The 27,656-nt window shown below is 38.7% G+C and overlaps 1 protein-coding gene across 8 annotated transcripts in view; it reads left to right on the top strand.

The window, feature by feature from the left end:
• The window catches only part of ehmt1b (euchromatic histone-lysine N-methyltransferase 1b), a 137,706-nt gene that overhangs the window by 87,317 nt on the left and 22,733 nt on the right, over positions 1-27,656 (top strand). For 6 of the 8 annotated variants that reach the window (XM_072565533.1, XM_072565531.1, XM_072565529.1 and 3 more), the window contains exons 14-20: positions 2,220-2,302; positions 2,578-2,684; positions 3,477-3,599; positions 10,177-10,278; positions 18,402-18,506; positions 20,929-21,083; positions 26,853-27,020. In XM_072565533.1, the coding sequence (XP_072421634.1) occupies positions 2,220-2,302; positions 2,578-2,684; positions 3,477-3,599; positions 10,177-10,278; positions 18,402-18,506; positions 20,929-21,083; positions 26,853-27,020 (843 nt within the window). The remainder of the gene's footprint in view (positions 1-2,219; positions 2,303-2,577; positions 2,685-3,476; positions 3,600-10,176; positions 10,279-18,401; positions 18,507-20,928; positions 21,084-26,852; positions 27,021-27,656) is intronic. The other 2 variants (XM_072565535.1, XM_072565534.1) reach the window with 1 other exon arrangement.

Raw genomic sequence — 27,656 nt, 5'->3', positions numbered from 1 at the left:
AATTTATTTCAACAAGCATCAATTGTTTGACTTCCATATGTTTGCTCATTAAAACAAAATCAATAAATGCAAAAAAACCCCTCAATTTCTCAAGTTAGGTTGCACTGACTTAGACCTTAAGATTAATATTGTAGCGAACTTTGAGGTATTCAGCATTGTTGCATGATGGCACCATCAAAGTTGTGCAGTAAATACCTGAGACTTCTGATGGGCAAAGCTGGGAAGCTCAGACCTTTCTATGGCTTTGTCTAACACTGATCCTGCTCTTTATACCTGAAATAAATGCTTTAACTTGCCCAGTTATTTATTTCAGGATGTCACGCTGTTATTCATAGGTGTAGGACCCTGAGTGTGATTAAGAGCAGCGCAGTATTTGTAAGGGGATTCAAAATTCATTTCGAAGTAGACTTGCTAAACAATTAACAAATCTTCATCCATCCTTCCACTCATATTCCCCCACCTTAACCCTTGACTCAGCACCCATGTTCCACGCCACCCAGCCACAGCCATACCTCTACTTCCCACTCTCTGAAACAATCACCACGTAATTAGCCCTTGTGCAAGCCTAGTCTCTTCAGTAATGCCAAACAAAATCAATGTGCTCTGAGATCTATTGCATGTGAAAACAGCTGCTGTCTACTTTCAATCTATTGTGCAGAGAAATAATTTAAAAATGCAATTAATTTAACACACTTTACCATTTATTTAATTTGAAGTATGTTTTTTAAATTCATGACAAGATGTTGCACATTTACTTAAAGATTATGCAAAGTCATAAAGCAGCCTAAAAGGTTTTGAAAGGTTAAAAATATTAAAGACCATAAGGCAGGAATTAGGCCATTCAACTCATTGAGTCTGCTCTGTCATTCAGTCATGGTTGATACGTTTCTCAATCCCATTCTCCCTGTAATCCTTGATCCCCTTGTCAATCAAGAATCTATCTCTCTCAGTCTTGCAATACAATGACCTGGCCTTCACAGCCTTCTGTGGCAGTGAAATCCATTGAATAGCCAGTCTCTGGCTAAAGAAGTTTGTCCTTATCTCAATTCTAAAAGATCTTCACTTTACTCAGGCTGTGCCCTCGGGTCTTAGTCTCTCCTACCAATGAAAATATTTTCCCAACATCCACTTGTCCAGGCCATTTAGTATTCCGTAAGTTTCAATTAGATTTTCCCTCAACCTTCTAAAGTTAGAGTATAGACCCAGAGTCCTCAAACGTTCCTCATATGTTAAGATTTTCAATCCTGGGACAATTCTCATGAACCATCTCTGAACATAGTCCAGGGCCAGTGCATACTTCCTGAGATATGGGGCCCAAAACTGCACACAATACTCCAGTGGTCTGACGAAAGCCTTATAGAGCCTCAGAAGTACCTCCCTGCTTTTTTATAGTTGAGGACTTTAAAACCTGTCCATAATACTACAAGCCTGTTGGGCCTTATGCAACGTGCTTGATGCTGCTGACAAAAAGGCTATAAAAGGTCTTGGCGATTGTGTACATTATTACCATCCCTCATAAGTATCTTCATGGATGGCAGTGCTGTCCGCTGAACACGAAGTCTCAATGTTCTGTGGAAAGAAATGCGAGTACAGTCTACATTGGAGATTGCCATTCCATTCCTGTTGACTTGAAGGTTTTGGTCATTGTACCTTGCAAGATGCAGACTTCTTCCATTATGTTAATAACCTAACATTTTGATGCATCTTTTGTTAGCTTAGTGAATAAAAGTTCTCAACATGGCACTAAGCGTGCAGGAAAAACTCAGAATTTGGTTTTATGGCTCTATTGAGTTTATTAATCTGATTGGAATCCTAACATTTGGAATGTCACTGGTCGATGAAGGAAATATTTATCTGTGGTTTCCTATTGGCTAGATGCATGGTTCTATGGTGAGAAATTGGGGACCATTGTTAGTCATAATGTCCTTAGGAGTTAATAGGCTGTCAACTTTTGGTTGTGGAGCTGATTGTAAGTTGGATAACAAAAACCTACGAATAAAGCAGTGGATTCTGAATTCTCCTTTATATTTCTTTGAGTATGCTTAAGATTGGGAGCTCAGCTTTGGGAAATTTGGGCCAAAATGTATCCTCTGCTACTTTGCAAGTGTATGTTGGGTTTCACAGTATAGGCTGCCATATTGTCCATACTCCTCCTCGTCATGAAAGAATAGCTGGTCATGCTGCCTTTTTTTAATTAAGTTTAATTTTTGTTCATATAGACCCAAGAAGCTGCGTTTTCACCCAAAGCAGTTATATTTATCTGCTAAGCAAGGAGAGATGCAGAAAGTGCTTTTAATGCTGGGTAAGTTTCATGTCACTAAATTTGGGATATAAAAATGAAACACATTTAAAATGAAGGGTCTTGTGCACATCAGCTCTAAAGAAGTGGGATTTATCGGCTGAAAAGCCAATTTCCTGCTCTGTTTTCTTGCATCTCCAACTTATAGCTGGGAAAAGCAATCACCTTGATATCTTTGCTTTTATAATGTACTGATCGATAAATGGCCATAAATTGAGACCATAGGAACACAGAAATTTATCTGAGTACTTATTTTTTTCTGATCATCTTTTCTCTAGTTGATGGGATTGATCCTAACTTTAGAGCTGAGCACCAGAATAAACGGACACCTCTCCATGCAGCTGCTGAGATAGGCCACGTGGAAATTTGCCATATGCTCGTACAGGTTAAAATGATTTTATTTTGTTAATTTTCAATCCTTGTCCTTTTCCTTATATCTTGTACGTGTTTCACCTGGATAATTTTGCAATAAAAGAAAGGGAAAAACCATCTCCATAAATTCATTGTCATAGAGTCATACAGCATGGAAACAGACCCTTCAGTCCATGTTTACCATAATCCCAAACTAAACTAGTTCCACCTGCCTGAGCTTGGCCCATTTCCTTCCATTTCTTGTTCATGAACTTTCCAAATGTCTTTTAAGCATTACTATATCCATTCAGCATTACACCCAAGCCTATAGTATTGTAAACAATAATGCAAAGAACTACGAATACTGGAAATCTGAAACAAAAACTACAATTTCTGGAGAAACTCAACAGGTCTGGCAGCAGCTTTGTAGAGAGAGCAGTTAAACTGTTTTCTCTGAACAGGCGCTGCTTCACCTACTGAGCTTCTCCAACAATTTGTTAATGTTCTCAATTTTTAATAAAATACTGAACTATTCACCTTGTGAGCAAAGATAACATTTATCGTTCTTCCTGGTTTGCTCATGAGAGGGTGGTGATATTTCACCCTGAATCGTTGCAATCTATGTGGTGATTCTTGTTCTAATTTATTCTTTACATCTATTTTAATGTAAAAATACATTGTTGCAAAAAGTTGAGTGAGCGAGGGATGAATCCATTGAATAACTTATTTGTAATTCTGATTATTGTTTTCACTAATAACAATTGAAAGTTTTGTTCAGAATGAAACATTGTTGCAATTTGTATCATAAAGTTGGCCTCTTTTGCAGGCTGGTGCCAATCTCGATACTTGTGATGATGATCAGAGGACCCCACTGATGGAAGCAGCAGAGAACAATCAACTTGAAGCAGTTAAATACCTCTTGAAGGCAGGTGCACTGGCAGATCACAAGGTTAGGCTGAAAGTGAAAGATACCTTTCAGTGTTCAGTAATTTCTTGTATTTTCCCTGTAAATTAAACTTGAACCTGAATGTTGCACCCGTTTATAGTACTGTGCTTTTGGATGTAAACTAATGGATTAAAGTCTCTGGTGGTTCTTGGGCCCCAAATTAAATGAATTTGGAGGCCTCACTTCCATATTTTGTGCAGAGACTGCTAAAGAAATTCCAATTCCCATAAATGCTAAGCATCACCAATTTTAGAAAATATCTCCAAATATCTAAACTTAAGAAAGGCTGCTTATCTCAGACCTAGAATCCAAAGAAGAGAATCTGCTGACTTGTTCAGTACTTCTGTTTGTGCATTCTTATTAACTCCTTGCTGATGACCATTAGAAGTGCTTTCTTGGGTTTTTTTATTCGTTTGTGGGATGTGGACTTTTCTGGCTATTGAAAATTCTAATTCCCCAACAGAAGGTGATGGTGAACTGCTGTAGTTATTACAGGTGAGGAACACCAACATGACTATTTGGAAAGGAGTTCCAAGGTTTTGATCTGGTGATGGTGAAGGATTGGCAAGTCAGCATCTCATGTGGCTTGAGCGAAATTGCAGGTGGTGTTCCTATGTATTTGCTGCCTTTGGCTTTTTAATTGATAGAGGTCTTGGGTTTAGGATGTGCTTTTGGAGGAGCCTTACTGAATTACTGCTGTGCATCTTTAGGTGATACATAATGTCAGTGAGGAAGGAAATGCAAGTTTGAACGTGTTAGATGAAGTGCCAGTCAAGCAGGCTGCTTTGTCCTGGATTATGTTGAATATTTGAGTTTTGTTGGAGCTGTACTTAACCAGGCAAGTGAACAGCTTTCGAAGATAGTGTTGACATGTGTCTTGTTGATGGAAGACAGACATTTTTAGACTGACACTAGTTTTTGTTCAGTTAAGCAATCATTAAATATACTGGTCTTGTGTGACAGTTACCATATAGTCAGATGTCATGAACCAGTGATAGTACGGTAACTTTGAAGATATGTGTGTTTCCAAGAGGAAGCGAAGCATCAGAATATATTTAATTACAATGTCACACACCTCATACAAGACACAGTCGGAATGCTTTCATACTCAAAAGCTTTACATTATGGCTTATTGGACATGATGGGCTTGATGAGCACTCCCATGTTATCCATTACTAATGCAGATGCATTGTATCTCCAGGGTCTCTATTTAGCTGTTTAAAGAAATTGTCAGACAGAACATGGATATGGTTATAATTCACTGACAAGCAGCCTTGAGGACTTCTCACAGCTACCATGGTAACAAAAAACAATCTGTGAACCTATGGGACAAATCTTTGTTGTATTGGCATGCTATTTCAACTGGCCCTGTAATTCCTTTTGATAGTTTTGGTGCACAATGATTGCCTAGTAAAAGATTAATGTTTGGGAGGGTTTGTAGATGTTTGATTTAGTTTAAAAATGCGTATGATATCTGCAGTCCTTTTTTAACATAAGAACTTGGAGCAGGAATAGGCAATTAAGCCACTCTGACATGCTCCAACATTTGATAATGACCATGGTGGAGTGTTGATCTCATCTTGGCCTCAGCTCCGCTTTTGTGTCTGCTCTCAAAAGCCTTCAATCTATTACTTTTAAAATCTGTTTCCTCCTAAAATCACTTAATGACTTAGCATCCACTGCACTCTGGAGTACTGAATTGCATGGATTCATGACCCTTTTGAGGGAAGTAATTTCTCCTCAGCTCAGTTTTAAATCTATAACTCCGTATCCCAAAACTGTGACTCCTCGTTCTAAATTGCCGCACGTGAGGGAACCTCCTTTCCACGTCTATTTTGTTAATCCCTTTTAGTATCTTATGGACTTGGATTAGATATCCTTGCTCTTCTAAACTCCAGAGAGTACAGGCCTAATCTGCTCGCTCAATCTCTCTCCATAAGACAAACCTCTCGTCTTTGAAATTAATTTCATGAACCTCCTCTGAAATACCTCCAGTGCAACTACATCCCTCAAGTAAGGGGGCCAAAGTAGAGGAAAATTATTCCAATGACAATTCTCAACAAAACTAAGCTGGAATATGACCTCTGGTAATGCCATGTGTATATATATATATATATATAAAAAATAATGGGAATTGAGTTTTGCTAGATAGCTGAAAATGTGTTGCTGGAAAAACACAGCAGGTCAGGCAGCATCCAAGGAGCAGGAGAATCGACATTTCGGGCATGAGCCCTTCAGGAATGAGGAAAGATATTTTGCTAGCTAGGCCAATATCTTTTTGTGAATTTGTAATTGCCTTTGAGAGGGTGATGTTGAGCTGCCTATGAAGCAGCTACATTCTGTGATGTATGGTTGCATCCACAATCCTCTTAGCAAATGATTTTCGAGAATTTTGACCCAGCAACGATGAAGGAAATGGTAACATACTTCCAACTCAGCTGTTGAGTGGCTTGGAGAGGATGTTGCAGTTAGTGGTTTTCCGATGTTACCCTTGGTTCTCTTGGCTGATACAATGAATCTTTGCAAGTTGCTGCAATGCATCATGTATAGGGTGTTTCACAGTTGCCATTCTGCATCTGTGCTGTATAAATTAATGTGTTAAGGTGGTGCATGGGATGTTGATCAAGGAGGGTATTTTGTTCTGGATGGTGCTGAGCTGCTTGAGTGTTTTTGGAGCTGCATTAATCTAGGCAAGTGAAGAGTATGCCATCATTTTCCTAACTCACACAATGTGGAGGGTTTGCAGAATGAAGAAGAGATACTCCCCACACAATTCCGAGCCTTTAATTTGCTCTTGTAGCTGAAGTATTAATATGCCTGGTTCAGTTTCTAGTCAGTGGCATCTACCAGGATGTTGCAAGTAGGGGAATCAGCAAATGTAGTTCCTCTACATGTCTTAGGGAATTGGTCATTGATGGGCAGCTGTATGGCACAATGTTATTTGCCATCACTCCAAGCCTGTTGAGTTTGAGTGTGTGACAGTAATAAGCACAAGCAACTATTGAGTACACCAAAAACAATGTTACAGTTAATGCAAAATGGAAGGGATGTAGGTTCATTTGCCCTTATTTAAAGTGCAGGGTTAATGAGTTACAATAATATTATTGCACCCATTTATTTGAAAGTGATTGAGACACAAAATCTACCTATCTGCCTCATCTGAATGATTAGCGCTGCAGATTCCTGCTCCCCACTGTGCAGTTCTAGTTTTCTAATTGTTGGTGAGCATTGCACACTAAGTAGAAAGTACTACCAGTACGCCATCTTGTGGTGCAGGCAGTCACTTTCAGAAATAGTACATTTGGGTACTGCTCAATAGAAAACAATCCATTAATTTTACTTCAAGTATCTGATCTTTTAAATAACACTGTTATGGGGCCCAGCTTACGCCTTTAGGTTCTTTTTAGGAGTAGATAATTTAGGATGTGATAGAACTTGCATTTGCACCAGGATACCAAAATTGGATGTGTTAGATTGGGGTGCATGATATCAAGATGGCAGCAGTTCAGCTTGAAAAGAGGCCCTTTGGCCCATCATGTCCATGCTGGTCATCAAATATTCGTTTATTCTAATCCCAATTTCCAGTGCTTCTACTTCAGCCTTGTTTGCAGTGGCATTTCAAATGTTCTTAATAGTTCTTAAATGTCTTGAATGTTCCCACTTCTACCACCCTTTTGGACAGTGAGTTCCAGATTCCCACAATCTGCTAAGTGAAAAAAAAATCCTTGAATCCTCTGCAAGCCTTCCATCTACTTACCTTTAAAACTATACCTTCTGTTTATTAACACTGTACAAAAGGGAAAGCTTTCTTCTGACCACTCTATCAGTGCGCCCTCAGAACTTTGTACACCTCAGTCACATTCCTTCCTTTGCCTTAGTAAAATAACACCAACTTATCGACTCTTTCTTCATATCATGTTTGTATGCATGCAAAGAATGCACCAATGTTAAGCAAAAATACGAGGGATGCCTTAGAGTTCGAAACGCATGGTGCTGTCTGACTCCAGGAAAGCAAGGTAGACCAGTGGAGCAGTGTTGTGTGAATTAATTTCACAGTCTGTAAATTTGAGGCCGACAGACATAGGTGTGGGGTGAGAATCACCCAGTTTTATTTCATGACTAGGAAATGTAATTCAGGATGAGTTGCTTTGGACCTAACTTTTCTATGCAATTTGGAATTTATTAACATCAGTGATTTCATTTCCACCAACTAGTATTGGAATCGAGCAGTCCTGTTTCAAATGTATGGGAGATGTACTGAGCTTCAATTTCAGGAAGATGAACAGCAACATTTGGCTGTCTGTGTGGCCCCTGAATCACAATTAGGGATGGTTTTGAACTGCCTGCTCAAGTCCACTAAAACTACTTGAAGCTACCTAACATTAATTAGCAAGATTCTCAGAATTAGCCGATGTAGGAGACTTTGATCCTGCCAGTTGAAGTTAGACTTGAGTCCTGTTTCCTTTAACAAATGGCTTGGATCCACAATGCAACTTAATTTTTTGACTTACAGTAAATTTGTTATTTTGAATGTTGAGGTTGAATTTAAAACTACAAACTGTATTGGAAACATAACCTCTGGATTGATGTTGAATGTTGTGAAACAAGTGCAAATGATTTGTTGTTCAAAACTGCATGTATTAATATTTTACCAATACCATGCGACTTAATTACAAATCTTTACTGAAAGTGGTTGCATTTGTCATTGGCCCTTGACCTCCTATTTCAGTAACTAAACAAATCTCTTTTTGCCTTCACTGGCCTTACATAGCCTGCAGATAGAGTCATCGAGATGTACAGCATGGAAACAGACCCTTCAGCCCAACCTGTCCGTGCAAACCAGATATCCCAACCCATTCTAGTCCCACCTGCCAGCACCTGGCCCATATCCCTTCAAACCCTTCCTATTCATATATCCATCCAAATGCCTCTTAAATGTTGCAATTGTACCAGCCTCTACCACTTCCTCTGGCAGCTCATTCCATACCTGTGCCACCCTCTGTGTGAAAAAGTTGGCCCTTAGGTCTCTTTTGTGTCTTTCCCCTCTCACCCTAAACCTATGCCCTCTAGTTTTGGACTCCCCGACCCCAGGGAAAAGACTTTATCTATTTATCCTATCTATGCCCCTCATGATTTTATAAGCCTCTATAAGGTCACCCCTCAGCCTCCGACGCTCCAGGGAAGACAGCCCCAGCCTGTTCAGCCTCTTCCCATAGCTCAAATCGTCTAACCCTGGCAACACCCTTGTAAATCTTTTCTGAACCCTTTCAAGTTTCACAACATCCTTCCAATAGGAAGGAGACCAAAATTGCATGCAATATTCCAACAGTGACCTAACCAATGTCCTGTACAACCGCAACATGGTATCCCAACTCCTGTACTCAATACTCTGACCAGTAAAAGAAAGCCTACCAAATGCTGCCTTCACTATCCTATCTACCTGCGACTCCACTTTCAAGGAGCTATGAACCTGCACTCCAAGGTGTCTTTGTTCAGCAACACTCCCAAGGACCTTACCATTAAGTGTATAAGTCCTGCTATCCCAAAATGCAGCACCTTGCATTGATCTGAATTAAACTCCATCTGCCACTTCTCAGACCATTGGCCCATCTGATCAAGATCCTGTTGTAATCTGTCCATTAAACCTCCAATTTTGGTGTCATCTGCAAGCTTACTAACTGTACCTCTGATGCTCTCATCCAAATCCTTGTGGCACAGGCCTCCACCACCACCACCACTCTCTGTCTTCTACTTTTGAGCCAGTTCTGTATCCAACTGGCTAGTTCTCCCTTTATTCTGTGAGATCTAACCTTGCTAACCAGTTTCCCGTGGGGAACCTTGTCGAATGCCTTACTGAAGTCCATTTGGATCGCATCTACTGCTCTGCCCTCATCAATCCTCTCTGTATTTCAAAAAAACTCAGTCAAGTTTGTGAGACATGATTTCCCACCCACAAAGCCATGTTGACTATCCTTCATCAGTCCTTGCCTTTCCAAATATATTTACATCCTGTCCCTCAGGTTTTCCTCCAACAATTTGCCCATCACCGACGTCAGGCTCACTGGTCTATAGTTCCCTGGCTTGTCCTTACTACCCTTCTTAAAGAGTGGCACCATGTTTGCCAACCTCCAATCTTCCGGCACCTCACCTGTGACGATCAAGGATACAAATATCTCAGCAAGAGCCCAGCAATCACTTCTTTAGCTTCCCACAGAGCTCATGGATACACCTGATCAGGTCCTGGTGATTTATCCACCTTTATGCATTTCAAGACATCTAGCACTTCCTCCTCTGTAATATGGACCTAATTTCTTTGGCTTTGGGAAATAAATGTAACTTGAAAATACATGGCAGGTTTAAATTTTATGAATAACTGAATGCACTCCCAGTGATATGTCGATGTATTTCTTATCTTAAAAAAGCTAAACTGGTTGATGCTGGAAATGCCTGTAGCTGAGTACTCTTGGATATTTGTTAGACTAAGATTGAGAGTTACTAAGATTGAGATTACACTAATCTGTGCACATATTTTTATGCTACATTTTGCTTTTAATAGCACAATTCCAACTTTTTTCCTCAGGATGTTGAAGGTTCAACTTGCCTTCATCTGGCTGCCAAGAAGGGACATTATGATGTGGTTGTACATCTTCTGTCCACGGGGTTAATAGATGTGAGCTGTCAGGTGAGACAAATATTTGTGACATTGTCATAACTTGTGTGTCCCATGGACTAGATATCAAATGTTTGTTCCCTAACATCCACTAGAGGTATAAAATCTATTTGATATAGTCCTGGAGGATTCTCTACATCATCCACCTGCCTTGAATTACCCAGTCCTAAACTTCCAATATTGGTCAATCCTCCAAATATGTTGCCTTCCCAAGCCAAATGCAAAGAAAATGACTTTATTCCCAGAATTGGTTACTCTTGATTATTCACAATGTCGCCATCTCTCCCCATCTTCACGAGTTTTATAATTATTGGAAATGTTCAAAGAATTTGAGAAACAACATAATTTGGTTTAATACCTTTTTGGATTTTTCTCCTCAGTTGCTTGAGAATGTATCTTGCAGCTAATCGTCACTTTCTTTAGATTTCAAAACACTCCTGGATGATTGGTAATCCAAACCTCTGTTGATTTAAAACCGAAACGTTTCCTTAATGTTCCTGGATAAGGGAATGGGGAACTAAATCCAGAGATCCAAATTATGAGTACTCTTATTTAAGTGTCAAATAAACATAACATTATTCTTGGCTTTGATGGCTCCTCTGCTTTGATGCACATCAATGTCGATGCACATCAGCTGAATGGATATTGGGGTGAGATACTAATATCACTGCGTAATGGCTCAAGTTGTGATTTTTGAAGTGTAAAAGGTTGAAAATTGGTGGGAGAAGTAAAAGCTGAAGAAAAAGTCTTTTTTTTTAAATGGTAAAACTTATTGTAAATCTGTTTAAATGCAATAGTTAGGATGTAATTAAAAAATATTTTGCAATATAAACTCATGGCTTCCATGGGAGCACTGTCTCTTTCACATAGACGTATGTGTTTTAAATATATTTTCAGATATCTTTAGGGCTGTGCACTTCATGTAGTTTATTGTAACTTGGCCAGTAAAGCATGAATAGCTTTGCGACTACTGTAAAATTAGAATGTTATGAAAATCTTTATAAAGTATTAGCAGATTATGATGCCTACTTCTACATTGGAAATTCAAATATAATTGTTAAAATTATTAACACTTAGAAGTATTACTGAATTTAGAATAAAAGGCAAGAAACACTGTTGCAAATTATAATTTTGAATGTAAATTTGTTTTGGCATTCCTACCACAAATACAACATCGTTATGTATGTCATGTATTTCTACAGTTTGTAACTGATTTGCAAAGTTAAAAGCATTTTATATATGAAAATTGTCAAATGTAAATCTAATAGTTAATACCAAATCATTAAATATCATAAGGGAGCAGGAATTCTACTTGGTAGTCAAAGCATCCATAAAAGAGGTGGAAACTAATATAAAGACCCAGATATTGTGACAGCAGTTGCAATTGATCTCAAAGAAAGTTGTTCACAAATCTCTGGCATAACTTTCACCTTTCCTAACCTTAACTCTAATAAGCAAGCCTGCAGACATCAGCAACAGTGGTTCATCAAGCCGAGTAAGCAGCTAAATAAATGAAAAATACTCTGACAGCAAACAAGCAAGCTAAAGTCACTGATCATGCTTCATTTTTAAATATCTTCTTATGGAGAGCAAAATAAATTATTGATTGGGATATACACTGAAAGTGTATATAAGTGAAAAGGTAAAATATTTTTAAAATTGGAAAAATTAATTTTTTCAGTTTGATATTCCACAACTAAACTATTAGTATTTCAGGCCAGAGAGGTTATTTAGGATAATAATGAACTGATTATGCTATTTAAAGTCCAAGATATAACTCATTTATCAAGACATGACCCACCAAGTGGGATTTATGATGGCGATTACAGAAGTGTCTGATTTTAACAGCACTTCTACTTCGGTGTTCTCTCCTGTCGAATTCCTTGTTCATTGTTGATCTAGTCTTAGCAGTGTTCCTCAGGGATTTGTCACTTCCAGCATTCTCTAAAACTGAGTACCTGTTTGAGTGGTACTTACCCGGAAAATACCTTCATTACCTGGCTTTTACAACTGCTCTGGGTGGCCACACACCTCCTTTTTTTACTCAGTGTCTTTCTCTTGACCATCTCGAGGAGTGTATATAATCTCGGAAACTCTCATTCTTGCTGAAGTTCCGCAGTGACTCCAGCTGTCCCTTAAGATTGGAAGTCTGGAGCATTAACTGGAGCAATCTCCTGCACACGTGGTCACCCAAAATACATGAAATGTCCTGAAATTCTAACAGTCTTCTCAGTACAGGAAAGGGTTTCTTTAGCTGACCCTGTGTAGGGAAATTAATAATAAGTCAAAACTTACTTGAATTAATGTGAGAAAGAAAGCACTTCTTCTCAGAAATGCCACTGACGACGAGTAAATTCTGAGGACTGGATGATTTTTACCAAAGATTCAAAGCAGTTGAGGCAACTACAAATGCTTTAGCCAAAATCTTCCAAAACACACTTAATTCAGGAATTGTCCATGCTTAAATCAAAAAATAGAATCATAGAATCTCTACAGTGTGGAAGCAGGCCATTCGGCCCATTGAATCACCACACACCCTGCAAAACGCTTCCGATCCAGAATCACCCCATATCCTATCCCTGTAATCCTGCATCACCCATAGCTAATCCATCTAGTCTGCACATCCCTGGACACTATGGGCTATTTAGCATGGCCAATCCATCTGATTTGCACATTTTTGGGCTGTGGGTAGAAACCGGAGCATCCAGAGGAAACCCATACAGGCAAGGGGAGAATGTGCAAACTCCATTCAGGCAGTTGCTCAAGGGTGGAATTGAACCTTGGTCCCTGGCACTGTAAGGCACCATTGAGCTATCATGTCGTCTTTAAAGTTTCAAAAGTTTCCTGAGTGGGAAATTTGCTGGTGCTATTCGGGTGGGTTTAAACTAACTCAGCAGGGGGATGAGAACTGGAGGTGTAGTTGTAGTGCACAGGAGGATGAGAGTAAGAAGGATAGGGACAGAATTTCAGGGTCAATGGAATGTGCTGGCAGACAGCGAAGTGGTTTGAAGTGTGTTTACTTCAACGCCAGAAGTATCCAAAATAACGTAGGTGAGCTTGCAGCATGGATAGGTACCTGGGACTTCGATGTTGTGGCCATTTCGGCGACATGGATAGAGCAGGGTGAGGAATGGATAATGCAAGTTCCAGGATATAGATCTTTCATTAAGAACAGGCAAGGCGGTAAAAGAGGAGGAGGTGTGGCCTTGTTAGTCAAGGATAGTATAATGGTGGCTGAGAGAACCTTTGATGAAAACTCCTCTACTGAGGTAGTGTGGGCTGAGGTTAGAAACAGGAGAGGAGAGGTCACACTGCTTGGAGTTTTTTATAGGCCTCTGCAGAGTTCCAGGGAGGTGGAAGAGAGGATTAGCAAAATTATTCTGGGTAGGAGTGAAAGGAGCAGAATGGTCATTATGGGGTCTTTAACTTCCCCAACATTGACTGGAAATGCTATAACTCCAGTACGTCGGATGGATCAGTTTATGTCAAATGTGTAAAGGAGGATTTCCTGACACAGTATGTTGAAGGGCCGACAAGAGGGGAGGCCACACTGGATCTGGTGCTTGATAATGAACCAGACTAGGTGTTTGGTTTAGTTGTAGGTGAGCACTTTGGAGAGAGTGACCATAATTCAATTACGTTTAGTTTAGCAATGGAAAGGGATGGGTACATGCTACAGGTCAAGAGTTGTTGATGGGGCAAGGGCAATTATAATGTGATTAGGCAAGAATTAGGATGCATAGAATGGGGTAGCGAAGTGCAGGGGGTGCAGACAATGGAAATGTGGAGCTGGTTTAAGGAACAGATACTGCGGGTCCTTGATAGGTATGTCCCTGTCAGGCAGAGAGGAAGTGATAAGGTAAGGGAACCGTGGTTTACAACCGTAATTGCATCTCTTGTTAATAATAATAATAAGAAGGAGGCTTATGTGTTGATGAGGCAAGATGGTTCAGACGAGGCGATGGAGAGTTACAGATCAGCTAGGAAGGATTTAAAGAGAGAGTTAAGAAGAGCAAAGAGAGGACACAAGCAGTCTTTAGCAAATAGAATAAAGGAGAACCCTAAAGCTTTCTATAGGTATGTGAGGAATAAAAGGATGATTAGGGTAGGAATAGGGCCAGTCAAAGAAAGAAGTGGGAAGTTGAGTGTGGAGATCGGAGAGGTACTAAACGAACGTTTCTCATCGGTTTTCATTCAGAAAAGGAGAATATTGTTGAGGAGAAGAATGTGATACGAGATATTAGACTAGAAAGGATTGAGGTTAGTTACGAGCAGGTGTTATCAATTCTAGAAGGAGTGGAAGTAGACAAATCCCATTCGGCCCAGGGGACATATCCGAGGATTCTCTGGGAAGCTAGGGAGGAGATAGCAGAGCCTTTGGCTTTGGTATTTGAGTCATCATTGTCTACAAGTTTAGTACTAGAGGACTGGAGGATTGCAAATGTTGTGTCCTTGTTCAAGAAGGGCAGTAGAGATTACCCTGATAATTATAGACCCGTGAGCCTTCCTTCTGTTGTAGGAAAGGTTTTGGAAAGGATTATAAGAGATAAGATTTATAATCATCTAGCAAGCAACAATTTGATTTCAGATAGTCAACATGGTTTCGTCAAGGGCAGGTTGTGTCTCACAAACCTCATTGAGTTTTTGAGAAGGTGACCAAGCATGTAGATGAGTGAAGGGCAGTTGATGTGGTATACATGGACTTCAGCAAAGCCTTTGATAAGGTTCCACATGGTAGGCTGTTGGAGAAAATGCAGAGGCATGGAATTGAGGGTGATCTAGCAGTTTGGATTAGAAACTGACTTTCTGAAAGAAGGCAGTGAGTGGTGGTTGATAGAAAATATTCAGCCTGGAGTCCAGTTACTAGTGGTGTGCCACAAGGATCTGTTTTGGGACCACTGCTGTTTGTCATTTTTATAAATGACTTAGACGCAGGCATAGGTGGATAGATTAGTAAATTTGCAGATGACACTAAAGTCGGTGAAGTAGTGGACAGTGTGGAAGAATGTTACAGGTTGCAGGGGGATTTGGATAAACTGCAGAATTGGGCTGGGAGGTGGCAAATGGAGTTCAGTGCAGCCAAATGTGAGGTGATGTACTTTGGGCAGAATAACAGGAAGGCAGGGTACTGGGTCAATGGAAAGATTCTTAGTAATGTGGATGTGCGGAGGGATCTTGGAGTCCATGTACATAGATTCTTGAAAGTTTCCACCCAGGTGGATAGTGCTGTTAAGAAGGCACACAGTGTGTTAGGTTTTATTCGTAGAGGGTTTGAGTTCCGGAGCCGCAATATCATGCTGCAACTATACAAAACGCTGGTGTGGCCAACCTTGGAATATTGTGTGCAGTTCTGGTCCCTATATTTTGGGAAGGATGTGGAAACGTTGGAAAAGGTGCAGAAGAGATTTACCAGGATGTTGCCTGGTCTGGAGGGAAGGTCTTATGAGGAAAGGCTGAGAGATTTGAACCTGTTCTTAGTGGCAAGAAGGCGACGAAGAGGGGATTTAATAGAGACATACAAGATGATCAGAGGATTAGATAGGGTAGACAGTGAAAGTCTTTTTCCTAGGATGATGATGTCAGCATGTACAAGGGAGCATAACTACAAATTGAGGGGTGATAGACTTAAGACAAATGTCAGATTCTTTACGCAGAGAGTGGTCAGGGTGTGGAATGCCTTTCCTGTAATGGAGTCAACTCAGCCACATTAGGGAGATTTAAACAATCCTTAGGTAAGCACATGGATGATTTTGGGATAGTGTAGGGGGATGAGCTGAGAATAGTTCACAGGTCGGCGCAACATCGAGGGCCGAAGGGCCTGTCTATGCTGTAGTGTTCTATGTTCTATATTTGAGAGGTGAGAGAGAAATCAGGAAATCATAAATCTGTCACTTAAAACAGTGGCAGAGTGCTTGGAGAAATTTAAGGTTTATATTGAATTTGTTATTTCAAATGAAGCTAATTTACTTTTTGTGACAGTAATTAGAGTTGTAGTTGGCATTATTTCGGCAAGTAGTTAAAGCAGAGATTGGAATCTAAAACTAAAGCTCCTTGTCATTTAAACCCAAGTATTGATCTAGTTAGGAAGTTGGTTAAATGAAAAAAGAAAATGTAAGGATAAATGGATATGTACCCCATAGGAAGGAAATTGACTCGTGATGTTCCATGAGGATCTGAGCAGAGGCCTCAACTATTAATTATATTTATTAATGACTTGGATATCAATAGAGAGCTAGAAGTCCAAGTTCACTGAATATACAAAATTTGTGGTGTAAGTAGTAGTATGGATGTGAGCATAAAACAGCAAAAGTATATTAAGTGAAAGGACAATACTGCAGTGGATGGATTTTACTACAATTAAGTATGAGAGCAATCATTTTAGACCAAAAAACAATGCATATGAGTTGTTGTACAAATAGTCCAAGGTTAGGGACAGTGGCATTCCAGAAAGGTCAAAGGGTCTATGTATACAGATCACTGAAATGTATCATTAAAAACAACGACATAATTAAAAAAGCTAAAATTCAGAGGTGTGTAATAACATCTGTGAACAGGTTTGTTAGAAAAACAGGTCAAAAAGGCTGATAGAATGTTATTTTGCATGCCTGGAGACCTAGAATAAAAAGGGGAAACGTTTACAGCTATTTAAACCAAATCTTGAATACTGTACAGGTCTAGGCACCTCACATTAGAAAGAATGTTACCAGGGCTCCAAGGTGCAGAATATGAGAGAGAATGGTATAAACTAGGCTTGCAATCCCTGGAATATGAGGTTGAGCAGGGGAATGGATGTATTGATTAAGGTTTTAATAATGTTAAAGAAACGAATGGGCTAAGATGGGAACGTTTTCTACAGTGGGGAGAATAAAAAATCAGAGAGGCCAATCAGGAGAGAATGTGGCAGAAAGATATTTAGTCACTTGATAGTATAAAACTTGAGTTTTAATAAAAATGGATATGCTTTCAAAGTTTTTTGTCTTGCACTCATTGGATTGTTAGGATACCAATTCTCAAAGCAAATATCGGAAGAGGTTGCTGAGTAGTTGGCAAGTGAACTATCATTGGTAGAGAAGTTATTATAGAGAATGCACTAGTTTACTTCCAAGCATTTTTTCCTTTTGATTTCAAAGAACAAGGCCTTGCATTTGAATATGTGTGGCTTGCTGCATGTGAATATCTAGCATGTCAGTGAGGCAAGCTGTGAACCAACTCAATTTTAAATTGGTAATTTAGTGCAGTTCCTAGCTCAGTCAGGATCGTTTAATAGATGTTGGCCAGTAAAAGAATCACATCTAATATTGTATAGAGTGTTCTGAGTTTTGGAAGCAAGGGTAGTCTGATACAATCAGTATACTGTCTATTGTGAATAATCAAAGGGATATGCTGTTTATTATAAGGGATCTATGACCAATGTATCTGGCATCACCTAGCACTGAAATTCATGTCCCACTTGCTCATTTGTGTGGTAGAATGTCTCACAGATGGTCTTTCTGGCTTGATGGCAGTATCTTATTAGTGGAGTGGTACTTGCTACTTGTGTTGCAGCTACATAGGAGCCATGTGAAATAGCTAGTTTCACCTGCTATTTAATTGTCTTTTGCAAACAGAGAACATTTTCATATGTAGTGCCTCTTTCAACTGAACAAAAGCTTGGGAAACAACTTTCCTTTGTGCATTCTCCATAGTAATACCTTGAGCAATCATAGATGGTTTATGTGGTTTGACTTTAAGCAAAAGCAGGCAGTTAACCAGTTCCTATTACATAGTTTGTGGCAATGCCTCTACCAAATTTCACTTGCCAACCAATCTGTAATTCTTGGTGAGTGTAAGATGACAAGTTTTGGCAGGGTGTCTGTTCCTTGACCAGTAAATGATTCTTCATACAAAAAAGATGACAAAAGTGTGGAACATTCTTGAAAAAAGTTGCTACCTCAATTATTAATGTCAAATCTGGGATTGATAGATTTTTGCTGGTCAACCAAGTGTATTGAGGGGTATAGAACAAAGATCTATCACTCAATATCTATAACCTTATTGAATGGCAGAACAGACTTAATGGGTTGAATGCCGTCATCTGTTCCCGTATTTCTACTTGATTTGCCAATTTACTTGCTCTCTCTTTATTCTCTGAACAGGATGATGGTGGTTGGACGTCTATGATTTGGGCCACAGAATATAAACATATAGATATTGTAAAGCTGCTGCTGTCAAAAGGAGCTGATATCAACATTAGGGACAATGTGAGTTAAACAGCTGGGCTTAAAGCAGGCTAATCCTATATAGTCAATCTGTATCCACAATTGTATTTGGGAAGAACAAAATGTTTCTGATGCAACTGCTTTCTAGCTTTATGTTTTAAGCATTTAAACGTTGCACAAATGAGGGAAAGGAAATTTTAAAAATATAATGGGAGCTTGGGATTGCCTTCTAACAAATAGGTATTAATTTCTTCTCTTTGATTTGGTTCCAATCTAGCACTAGTTGATGGAATGAAGTCTTTGTTCTTTTTTGGTTGTAATGGTTTGTATAAATTAAGTTGAGGCAGTTTCAGCCTAATACATGCTGATGTAGCTGTACACCACAGTTCATTGTTACTTTGGCAGTCTGACTTCCAGCAAACATAATTGCTGCAAGAAAACAATGATGCTGTAACTGCAGCCCTTAGGTATATTGTTTGGATAGAATGAGAGAGGATTTATTATGCATATATTTCATCTGATCATGAGCTGTATCTGTCAAGTATCACATTGTCTGAGAAGCTTCGTTTTCCTTGTTGCCGGGTGGCATTCCAAAGCAATTAGCATTTAAATTATTTTGTCCAGGCAGAGATAATAAGTGTAACAGACTTGTCAATGTTAACAAATATTCTGAGTGACATTTATGAGCAGATAGGTAAACAAATTGCAATTTTTAAAAATTGTAGAGTGTGCCCCTGAAGAGTGAGATTCACCAACGCAAGTTACAGTTTGAGATGTTAACGCATCACTCCGACTGAATTAAGTTTGTCCATATACTGTACTCCGCCTATGTATAATTGTTTAAGGATGGTTCTTCAATTTCAAGTGACATGATGGTTACATTTTGACATGGTCCCTGTCTACCTGCAATGCAAGGACCCTATAGAAGCAGGGAACAATTTACTTTTCCAAAAGTATTAAGGGCAACAAGGAAACATGCTTTGCATTGTAGTTGCATCCCTTCAAAAGTAATTGTCAAAACTACACTAAGCAGGTAGTAATTCCTTTAACAAAAAAGCAAGCTTGAATTTTTGAGGTACAGTATATGGTAAATGTAGTGTGTTATGATCCCTACAGAAACCTAGAACGTTTGAAAATGAAAGGAATCCCCCAACATCAAAATGAAAGAAAGCAGCTGTCACCTTTAGAGACTATTTCTGTAACAAACCAACTAAAATCAATGTAATTTGAACATTACTTAGCAGGTTAAGCGTATTTCTAATAAAAAAAGTAAACTTCACTTTAAATATTTGATGTAAGAAAGATATACTTATTGAAGTTACAGGCATTCATATTACTCCTTGCACAAATATAGGGCTATGTGCCATGACAAAATCTTTCCAAACCAGCCTCAATTTTGAAGGATTTCTTTTTTATGTTTTGGCTTGAGCTACATTCACAAAAAGTTTTTTTTTAAACAAAGTCCCCAGATGTCGTCACCACCAACCAAGTGCTTGTCCACAGATTCTCTCTCAAATTAGGATGATCCTAATGGCACAGATTCCCCAGAAAGTCCCATTTCTGACTCTTTTAAATGGTCAGGTGGGCACTAGCACCACCAGTTCAGCATTGTGTCCAATTTACAATTCCTCACTTTTCTCTTCAGTGTTCAGCTCTTTCTAACTATAGAGCACACACAGTGGTACAGTCTCCCTGATCTAATCTGAGAACTGCTTAAGCACCAGGGTATGTTCAAAGACTGCCAAACTGAAAACCTCCACTCTGGTACAGACATGATAGTTTGAATGGCTTACTTCTGTACTCTAAAATTCTATGATTCTATGTGGACAGGGCCTTGCTTATTTTCTTACACATCCCAGTATTCTGAGCAGCCAAATGGAAAAGAAAGCTAGGCCTATTCACTGCAGTTAGCTTTCCATATACCCAGACCTAATTAACCATCTATCAAAGTGCTCTTCATTACATTTTGTTTTTAGCGGGACATTGCTCAAAAGAAAATACAGGCTTTTTGCAGCCCATAGGTCATCACAAGTACTTTAGCAGTTTTCACTAAAAGCATCAACTTTTGTTTGTCTTTCGTATCTGAAAACCTAAGTCTCACAAAATTGTTCTTTGAAGATGATTTAATTTGATGTAACTTTATTTTCAGCAATGCAACTGGTATCTTGGTCCCTTACTTATCCTGTTATTGTAATTTTTGCTGTGAGATCATTGATAAAAATCCATTATTTAATTCTAAATTATAGATTGGCTTTTGGAAGAAAGCTTTTTGTATTTCTCATCAAAAATCACAATAATAAAGTCTACAGTGTTATTTTTAACAATTCTCTGATGTTGAAGCATAATTAAATTTTCATCGCTGGTGTGGACACAGGCCAAATGGCTTCATTTTGTGTCCTCATTTTTCTATCATTGTATTGTTCTACATTAAAAATTGTTCTCTTTCCCTATTTTTATTGCACAGGAAGAGAATATCTGTTTGCACTGGGCAGCTTTCTCAGGGTGTGTGGATATCGCTGAGATATTTTTAAATGCGAAGTCTGATCTAACTGCAGTAAATATGCATGGTGACTCTCCTTTGCATATCGCATCAAGAGAAAATCATTATGAATGTGTAGTGTAAGTACTACTGAATATCCTGAACTGTCATAGATAATGTGATGGTGTGTAATAATTCACTCGGAGTCCATGTTCTGGCAGCATGCCCTTTTACATGCATGTTGTAGTCTGGAGCTGTGAATTGTGATGTAGAGGCCTCGGTGTTCTCACTATCACATGCCTAACCAGGAATACGTTTTGTGCTCCTAATACCTACCATTGGTACATATGGGAAGGATTTGCAGATTAATACTCACCCGAACTGGCCATAAACATGCCTTCCTCTTGGCCATCAAGGAAGTTGAACCAGGATTTTGGGCTTTGAAACGTTATCCTCCACCTCCAATGTCTTCTCCGATAATGATATAATAAGGTGCAGTTTTTCAAGTTGAAATGATAAGTTCAACTGGCCGGTATTCCTGTGATTTGTAAAGAAAAAATGATTTCCTGTAGGCAAGCTGTAAGAGATTGACTAATGATGCATGAACAGAAATATAGTTATTTTTGTTGAATTCACATTGATCTTTGGACATTCAGCTAGTCAACTGACTGCTCAGCTTAACTGCCTTTTGGCATTTATCCAAAAAAAAATTGTTTGCTTTTTGCTTTTTTTTGGATTTGCTATGACAAATGTTAGGTTTCTTTACATTGTTCCTCTCCCTTCCTTTAGAATTACAAGATCAATTAAGTAACAATGAGGAGGGGTCTTTCGGCTTTCCTCATTTCATCCTCTTCACCTGACCACTGTAAAGATTTATGTTGTTATTAGCCTCAGGCCATACCTCTGGATAACTAGATTCTTATTAAATGACATCTCCAGCAAGGAGATGTCTTGGCAATCTTGATAAATAATAAAAATATGATGTCAAGGACATACACATAGATACAAAGTTGTAAAGATATCATGTTCAATATGAAAGGAAGATGGAAGGAATATACAGTTTTTAAATCCTTAGTATGCCCTTCAAGTTTAAAGGTTTTAATCTGAGATTATGTTTCTTTAATTGATATCTTGTATCCCCAGCAGTTGCAAGCATTGCAGATCCCTTCAAATTCTAATTGTCAAGATGTTTATCTCCAATTTGTATATCATCGGCTGTTTTCGTCTTTCAAGAGGTAGAAAGCTTTCTCCAGTTTTGCAGGGTGAAATCCATCTCCTCTGCCAAAAGTAGTAGCCTGACATATAAACTGGTTTGTGTATTTTGATGTCTGAGTTTATTATTTCCAAACTTGATATTGCAACTAATTTGTTTAATCACCTATGTTAAATTTATCATACAGATGATTTTGTCCTATTTTTAGAATCTTAGAATCATAGAATCCTTAGTGTGTGGAAACAGACCAAGGTGGTACATGTATGAGCTGCCAGAGGAAGTGGTGGAGGCTGGTACAATTGCAACATGTAAGAGGCATTTGGATGGGTATATGAATAGGAAGGGTTTGGAGGGATATGGGTCGGGTGCTGGTAGGTGGGACTAGATTGGGTTGGGATATCTGTTCGGCTTGGACGTGTTGGACTGAAGGGTCTTTTTCCATGCTGTACATCTCTATGACTCTATAAGTCCACACCATCCCTCCGAAGAGCATCCCACCCAGATCTGCCCCATACCCTGTCCCTGTAACAGTGCATTTCCCATTGCTAATCCACCTAGCCAACATCTTCTTGGTCATTATGGGCAATTTAGCATAGCCAATCCACATAATCTATGCATGGAGTCATGGTTATACAGCATGGAAACAGACCGTTTATTCCAGCCGGTTCATGCCGAGAATAATCCCAAACTAAATTAGTCCCACCTGCCTGCTCCTGGCCCATATCTTGTCAAACCGTTCCTATTCCTATACTTATTTTGGACTGTGGGAGGAAACTGGAGCAACCTGGAGGAAACCCATGCAGACACAGGGCGAAATATCTGTGTGGAGCTCGTACAGTCGTCTGAAGGTGTATTTGAACTCTGGTCCCTGGCGCTGTGAGGTAGTAGTGTTAACCACTGGGTAAAAACAAGGACTGCAGATGCTAGATTAGAGTGGTGCTGGAAAAACACAGCAGGTCAGGCAGTATCCAAGGAGCAGGAAAATCAACGTTTCGGGCAAAAGCCCTTCAGGAATACAGGCAGGGTGCCTGCAGAGTGGAGAGATAAATGACAGGTGGGGTGGGGGTGTGGAGAAAGTAGCATAGACTACAATAGGTGAATAGGGGTGGGGATGAAGGTGATAGGTCAGAGAGGAGAGTGGGGATGGTAGCAAAGAGTACAATGGGTGAATGGGGGTGGAGCTGGAGGTGATAGGTCAGAGGGGAGGGTGGAGCGGATAGGTGGGAAGGAAGATAGGCAAGTAGGACAGGTCATGAGGGCGGTGCTGGAGTGAGGTGGGGCTGGAGTGAGTTAACCACTAAGCAACAATGCCACCTCGAATTTGGTTTGACTAAGTGTGGCTAACTTGTGTGGTTAGTGATTGCTGTGGCCATTTTGGTTAAGTGTATTTCCTTTTTAAAAATCATTTCAGTTGATGAAATTCTCAGATATTCCTCTCAGATGATGGAATTTGAAAATCGATAATCCAAATCTTATATATGGTATTCTTAAATTACAGTGTCTAGATTAAATCTCAAATTTTTAATCTAAAATCTCAAAATATTTGCTGTTTTAACTTTAATTGGAGACTGTAGGTATCCTGGGCAACCTCCTTAACACTTCAAAACTTCTTCCTCAATTTTAAATAATTGCTTTGTAGGACAGAACTTGAACATTACACTTCGTGATTCTTCTATTGGACAATATTAGCCAAGTAAACCAGACCGTGCTAAAGTTACACTGGAAACTAATTTGAAAACAGTGTTTTTATTGCATGTGCTAAAAATTACGTATGTTTGTGCACTGGTCCCTGTCCTGTGTAGGCAAAATTAGTTTGTGCATACATTGCACCTTTTTCTTGACAAAGGATTATGGTTAATGCCCATCTCTGGTGCATTGTCTACAGCTATACTCTGGCCAGTCAGAGATTTGCATATCTGGTCTGATGTTCATCCGCTAATCATAATTAACAATAAACATATCCTGCTGCATTTCCATTTCAACAAATTGGCAACTTCTTATGGTGTATAAATGGTTTTCCATTTCAGAGTTTGGTTTTGTTTATCCCAATCTTGACAAGTTCAAGATGAAACATTTCAACTTGTCTCTTTATGGTAATAGTCAAGTTCCTCAATTTTACTTTCCTTACTCTCTTAGGAAAAATTACTTGTTGATTTCATTGCAAAATTATTCCCTTTTAGCTGTTGTTTTCTGAGGTTGATTGTGTTTGTGAATATTGGCCCTTCACTATTGTAAGGAAGAAAGGTTTTTCTTTTCAAGAAAAGCATCTTTTCTCCCCATCACCAAATTACTATGTGTTGATACTATGGCTTTAAGAGGTGTATTTGGTCTTTTGATTTATGGAGAAAGGTTGCAATAGAGGTGGTGAGTAGTCTGCTCCGTCTATAGAGCAAACCACTTTGAGGCCTTGTTATTTTTAAAACAAATAGTTGGAACAATAGAAGTAGCCTGAATGGGTGAGGTCAAGCTCCCACAGAATCAGGATTTTTAGTTTTAGCTTTCTGCAGTTGCTGGGGTCTTGAAGTAGGATGTGGAAGCTCTTATTCCTGTCTCTCTTACAGCTAAAAGCTGAGGTTCTCTTCCTGCTGCTAGAATTGCATGTGAAACAATCTATTTTGCTGAATTTGCCTTTGCCAAGTGTGTGTTTATGGCATGTTATTATATTGGAACTGTTTATTAGTAGTAGTTAATATATATTTACAATTTGTGATGCATTTCAATAGTGACAGTTAAGCTAATTATTTTGTTTTTATTTAGTCTGCGTTTTAACTGTCGTGTAAAAATGGTGTTTTTTTGTTTAAAATCAAGTAGTTCGACCAATTTATTTGCACCTGGAATGCAGTGCTTTACATTTACTTTTAAAATAAGAAAACATTAGGGTCTAGGCTATCTTATTAATATATTTTTGAGGGGTTTTGGTTCAGTCTGTTCCATAACAAACTGGGGGCTCTTGTTGGGATCAAAATCTCTTAATTCCTGATTGGCTTTAGGATTATTGGACTCAAAGGCACTGATTGGTGACTGTTGGTTTATTTTATTTTAGATATTGCATTCAGTTGATTTAAACGTGGTACGCTTTGGTAATAATGGCTCTTTCAGTCGATAAGAGTTTTCAGTGTGTTTTACTGAAAATGAGCAAGTCATGCAATTGGCACGCACGTTGGAGTTGCCGGTGTCTGTGTGGAAAGGGGGATTAATAACTTTTACAATTGCCAGGAATGCAGTTGGAATATTAGTGATTGCTAAAATTCAATTACAAATTAAATAGCTTGAATTAGAGACAATGGCAAGGGAAAAAACACAAAGGGAAGGATAGACCTGGCAGAACAAAGAGAAAGGGAAATGAAACACTTTGAATTACAATTAAAAGCACCGGAAAAAGAAAAGGAAAGGACGACTTGCAGAAGAAAGGGAGAAAGAGAGAGTTTTTTGAAGTTCGGAAGTTAGAACTGAAAGCTCAAAGTCAACCTAAAGTGGCAGTAGGAGTAGTGGTTAGGACAGTGATTGACAGCAATCTCATTTGAGCCAAATGCCTGGTTCCAAGTGTTGCCTAAGTTCAATGAGAAGGATGTAGAAGCTTTTTTCATTTCATTTGAGAAAGTTGGTAAGCATAAGAAGTGACCATGTGGGTATTGTTGAACCAAACAAAGTTGGTAGGTAGAGCTATTACATCACTATTTTAGAAGGTATGTGGGGAGCATGAGAAGGTGAAAAGCCATCTTAACTCCATATCAGCTAGAACCAGAAGCCTAAAGTGACATTTTAGTAATCTGAGGGGGGATCCTGGTCAAAAGAACAGAGTGTTTGAAAGTATCAAACAAAGTAATTTTCGCACGTGGATAAGGTAATTAAAAATAGATCAAACATCTGTCGCTCTTAGTGAGATGATTATTTTAGAGGAATTCAAAAAAACTCTTCCTGAAGTAGTGAGAACTTGTATGGAGGATCAGAGAGTTAAGATTGCAAGGTTAGCAGCGGAAATAACAAATGATCTGTGAGGGAAAGAAGTTGGGGGATAAAAGAAAGCCTCAAGTGGTCAGGGAAAAGGAGCTCTCATTGAAGATAGTGAAGATAGTTTACCATAGGGTACAAAGGAAACCCATGAGGGGGAAAGAGAAATGGGGTAAATAAAAAGTTCAGGTGGTTTCACTGTAATAAAGTCTAAATATAATTCTTTTATTTTTATTGTGTAGTTTGACTGTAGTGTAATAATAGTGTTTTGTTTAAAGTCCAGTAATTTGACCAATCGAATTGTATGTGGAAAGCAATGCGTTACACTTATCTTTACAATAAGAAAAAGTTAGGTTCGAGGCTATCTTTTTAATACATTTTGATGGGGTTTGGTTTGGTCTGGTCCAGAACAACTGCTTTATTATTCTTATTGAGCAGTGTAGAAAAATCACCGGTTTCAAAAGCAGTATGTGTATGACATGTTGCACAGCATTTCTTTTATCAGTTTGCTTAAACTGATTGAACAGATCCACCTCTTGTACTCCAGTGAAGTACACATGTGCAGAGATAAATTGAGATTGAGAATGATGTTATAAAATACAACATAGAATGAAGTATGAACTGTTGTAGTTCAACACAAGTTAGGAAAGATTCACCTTTCAAGTGAAAATGAACTTCAAGTAATTGCCATTTAACATCCATATTAATATTCTGGCACTAAAACTGGTTATCTGTGCACCATTAGGCTTTTTCTTTCACGTGGGGCTGATGTTAACATTAAGAATAAGGAAGGCGAAACACCACTCGAATGTTCAAGTCTGAACTCTCAAGTGTGGGTAGCACTACAGATGAACAAAAAACTTAAACAAGCATCAGCTAATAAGATTACCCAGGTTGAGAAGATAGTTGGCAGGTACAGTATTGCACATTCTGACTTGCAGCTTCAGTTTTCAGAGCAAAATATTTTATTTTGAGTGCATTTGTATTTTACATTTTGAATGTGAGAACTAATTTTCTTGCTGTTATCATATCACCATATTCACACATTGGAAATGGCATTGGAGCAGAGTTAGCTATAATACTGATTGAATGGTGATGTTAACTGTATTAGCATTTGGTTAATCAGCGTTCATGAAATGCATTTAATATGAAAGAGTGATTTGAAAATTACACCAAGTAGTTAAGTAATTTCTTTCTTCAAAAAAATAACAAACTTTGCAGTTTTATTAGATACTTAATTTTCTCTTCTTACATGTCATGTTTTGTTTAATTGTTAAAGATAATGTTAGTACTGCAGTTACTTGTCAGTTCCAATTTGTTGGGGAGAGACATGCATAGAGGAGATGTGACTTTTTTTGGGGATGGAATTCTTGCATGTTTTCTGCTACTATTTAACTGTTGATCTGTGAATGTATTTATAAATAGTGCTTAAGCATTTAATAGCAGCATACGTACTGGATTATTTTTCCATGTTATTTATCCACTGCCGAATGTTTAAATTTTTGATTTTTGTAACATGTTTTATTTGACTGCTTCTGTTTATCTACGT

The sequence above is a fragment of the Chiloscyllium punctatum genome, chromosome 49, assembly GCF_047496795.1.
Source record: "Chiloscyllium punctatum isolate Juve2018m chromosome 49, sChiPun1.3, whole genome shotgun sequence".
Classification (NCBI taxonomy): Eukaryota; Metazoa; Chordata; class Chondrichthyes; order Orectolobiformes; family Hemiscylliidae; genus Chiloscyllium; species Chiloscyllium punctatum.
The sequence above is the reverse complement of the archived record's forward strand: the minus strand, read 5'-3'. Positions and strand labels throughout refer to the sequence as shown.